Here is a 2,204-nt window from a genome sequence, read left to right on the forward strand (position 1 = left end):
AAATCTAAATAAGTCATTTTTTTCTTAAATTAAATCAATTTTTTCTTAAATTTAGGAGGTACATGAGAAGCAAAACAATTTACATTTAGAATAGGAAAATCTATAGCATTGTCTTATTTCAAGTAGAGGTGGGCGATATATTGAATAAACTGCATCTCGAGTTTTCCCATGCACAATAGTCATACGTCAGCCTGAACACCTAAATTTGGCCCATCATATATCAACGGTCATCTGTCAATCATATTTTTTGGATTGACAGATGCGTGGCCTGCAGACAGGCTAAAGTTAGCACCGGCTGTACCCCACCTTAAACCTCCCACCTTAAATATCTCTCCCGGTGAAAATAGCGGGTTAACGTGTGTTTTCAAACATGGTCGCCCCGCTAACAATAAGCATCCGCTTCCCTTCCTACTGGCATAAAAAGCTGGTCTAAGCGCTCCCTGGCAGCTGCGCGGCCTCTGACCCCCCACAGCTGTGCGTCTGGTGACATCATCACGCTGGGTTAGGGTTGATGATGTCTGACGTGTGTGTTTCAGGTACCTGATGAGTGTGTTGCTGCCCGAGCCCTCAGGACTGTAGTAGAGAACGTTCTCCAGCGACAGGGAGAAGGACAGGCCCTGCGTGTCGGAGATGTAGAGGTGCGTGGCGTTGTTTATGTGGTTGACGCACACAAACACCTGGTCCTCGGATGCATCTGCAATGTAGTATTCCTGTTGGGTGGATGGGGAGAGGCAAGACTTCACTCCAGGCCCCGTAAATCCCTCCCATCTGCGGGATTCTACCCCAACTTGATCTGAAGCACCTGGAATCATGGTAAAACTCACCGTGATGGGATGGCGGGTCATAAACTGGGCTGCTTTCATTGGCTGACGGTTGTAGGAGACCCAGAGCTGAACGGAGGAGGGGGTATGGCTGCCCAACAGTTTCTGTGGGGGGGAGCAGAGATTGCAGGCTTTAATTAACTCAGGAGTCAGATATCAGCTTAGATCAGAGCTTTTCTGACCAACCAACCAACAGACATTTACCTAAAGAAGCAATCGTTTAGAAAAATGTGTAATTGCTGAATTCAAGTTACAGCGGAGTGCTAAATGATTTGTCGTAACCTCAGAAAATGTCTCCAATAACATCATGACTTCAGGAACTGACTTCTCTTCTATGGACTATACATCTATAGATAAGGATGCACAGATAAACAGAGGTAAATATGGATGGACCGGACAAACAACCAAGTAGCTAAAAACATTGCTGATCTTTAACCCCTCCTTAAACCTCTTTCCCACTGAAAATAGCGGGTTAACGCGTTTTTTCAAACATGGTCGACCCGCTAACAATAAGCATCTGGTTCCTTTCCTACTGGCATAAAAAGCTGGTCTAAGCGGCCTCTGACCCCCCGCAGCTGCGCATCTAGTGACATCATCACGCTGGGTTAGCGTTGATGATGTGTGAAAGTAAACAATGGAGAGCAACATGTTAGGAAGCCAGGGCTGCCATGTTTATCCAATGGAAACAGAGCTGATTCTGCTTGTAGATCAGAAGCGACTGGCGCCGTGTGTTGACGTCAGTACGTTGCGTTCAATGTTCCCCCGGCATGCCAATTAGAACTGAGGAAATTTTAACGCGGGTCGCTAGCCGAGTCGTTTGACCCGGGTAGAAACGCATCAGCGAGCTGTTCCCACTGCCACTGAAAGCCCATTGTTCCCGGGTTTAAACGGGTTTAACGGTCAGTGGGGTCATAGAGGCCCCCAGTCACTTACTGACCAAGGTAACTATTTACCCCAATAACTTAAACTAAAGCTTTCCATTAACTATGGGATCCTGTTAATTAGTCTATTTTATCTCTGTTTAAGGAGATTTACCAGAACCAGACCACATGATTGGAGGTCGGATTTTTTGGGCATGAGGAAAGAACGTATTTTCCCAACTAGACCAGAGTAAAAAAAAAAATAAATAACTGAATATCAAGAGTCAAAAGGCACAAAACAATGGTTCCCAAGAAATGGGTGGTATGCGATGGAGTTTAGATGTTGTCGGAAAATTTAGATTTCTCTTCTACTATATATTAATTTGTCCTATTTACTGATTTGATTACTCAAGTTTTCACTCAGTCTGATTCACCTTGAAGGCCACACCATTCTCTGCAGGACGGTGTTTGTAGAGCAGACATACCTTCTTCCCATAACAAACCAGATTCTTTCTCAAGGTTT

At 44.9% G+C, this 2,204-nt stretch overlaps 1 protein-coding gene across 1 annotated transcript in view; it reads right to left on the bottom strand.

The window, feature by feature from the left end:
* The window catches only part of LOC107081052 (sortilin-related receptor-like), a 14,323-nt gene that overhangs the window by 4,844 nt on the left and 7,275 nt on the right, over positions 1-2,204 (bottom strand). Inside the window, exons 2-3 of the mRNA XM_015369264.1 lie at positions 825-926; positions 541-710 (exon numbers count right to left, since the gene is read on the bottom strand). Of these exons, the coding sequence (XP_015224750.1) occupies positions 541-710; positions 825-926 (272 nt within the window). The remainder of the gene's footprint in view (positions 1-540; positions 711-824; positions 927-2,204) is intronic.

This window comes from Cyprinodon variegatus, unplaced genomic scaffold (genome assembly GCF_000732505.1).
Source record: "Cyprinodon variegatus isolate N-32 unplaced genomic scaffold, C_variegatus-1.0 Scaffold2764, whole genome shotgun sequence".
Classification (NCBI taxonomy): domain Eukaryota; kingdom Metazoa; phylum Chordata; class Actinopteri; order Cyprinodontiformes; family Cyprinodontidae; genus Cyprinodon; species Cyprinodon variegatus.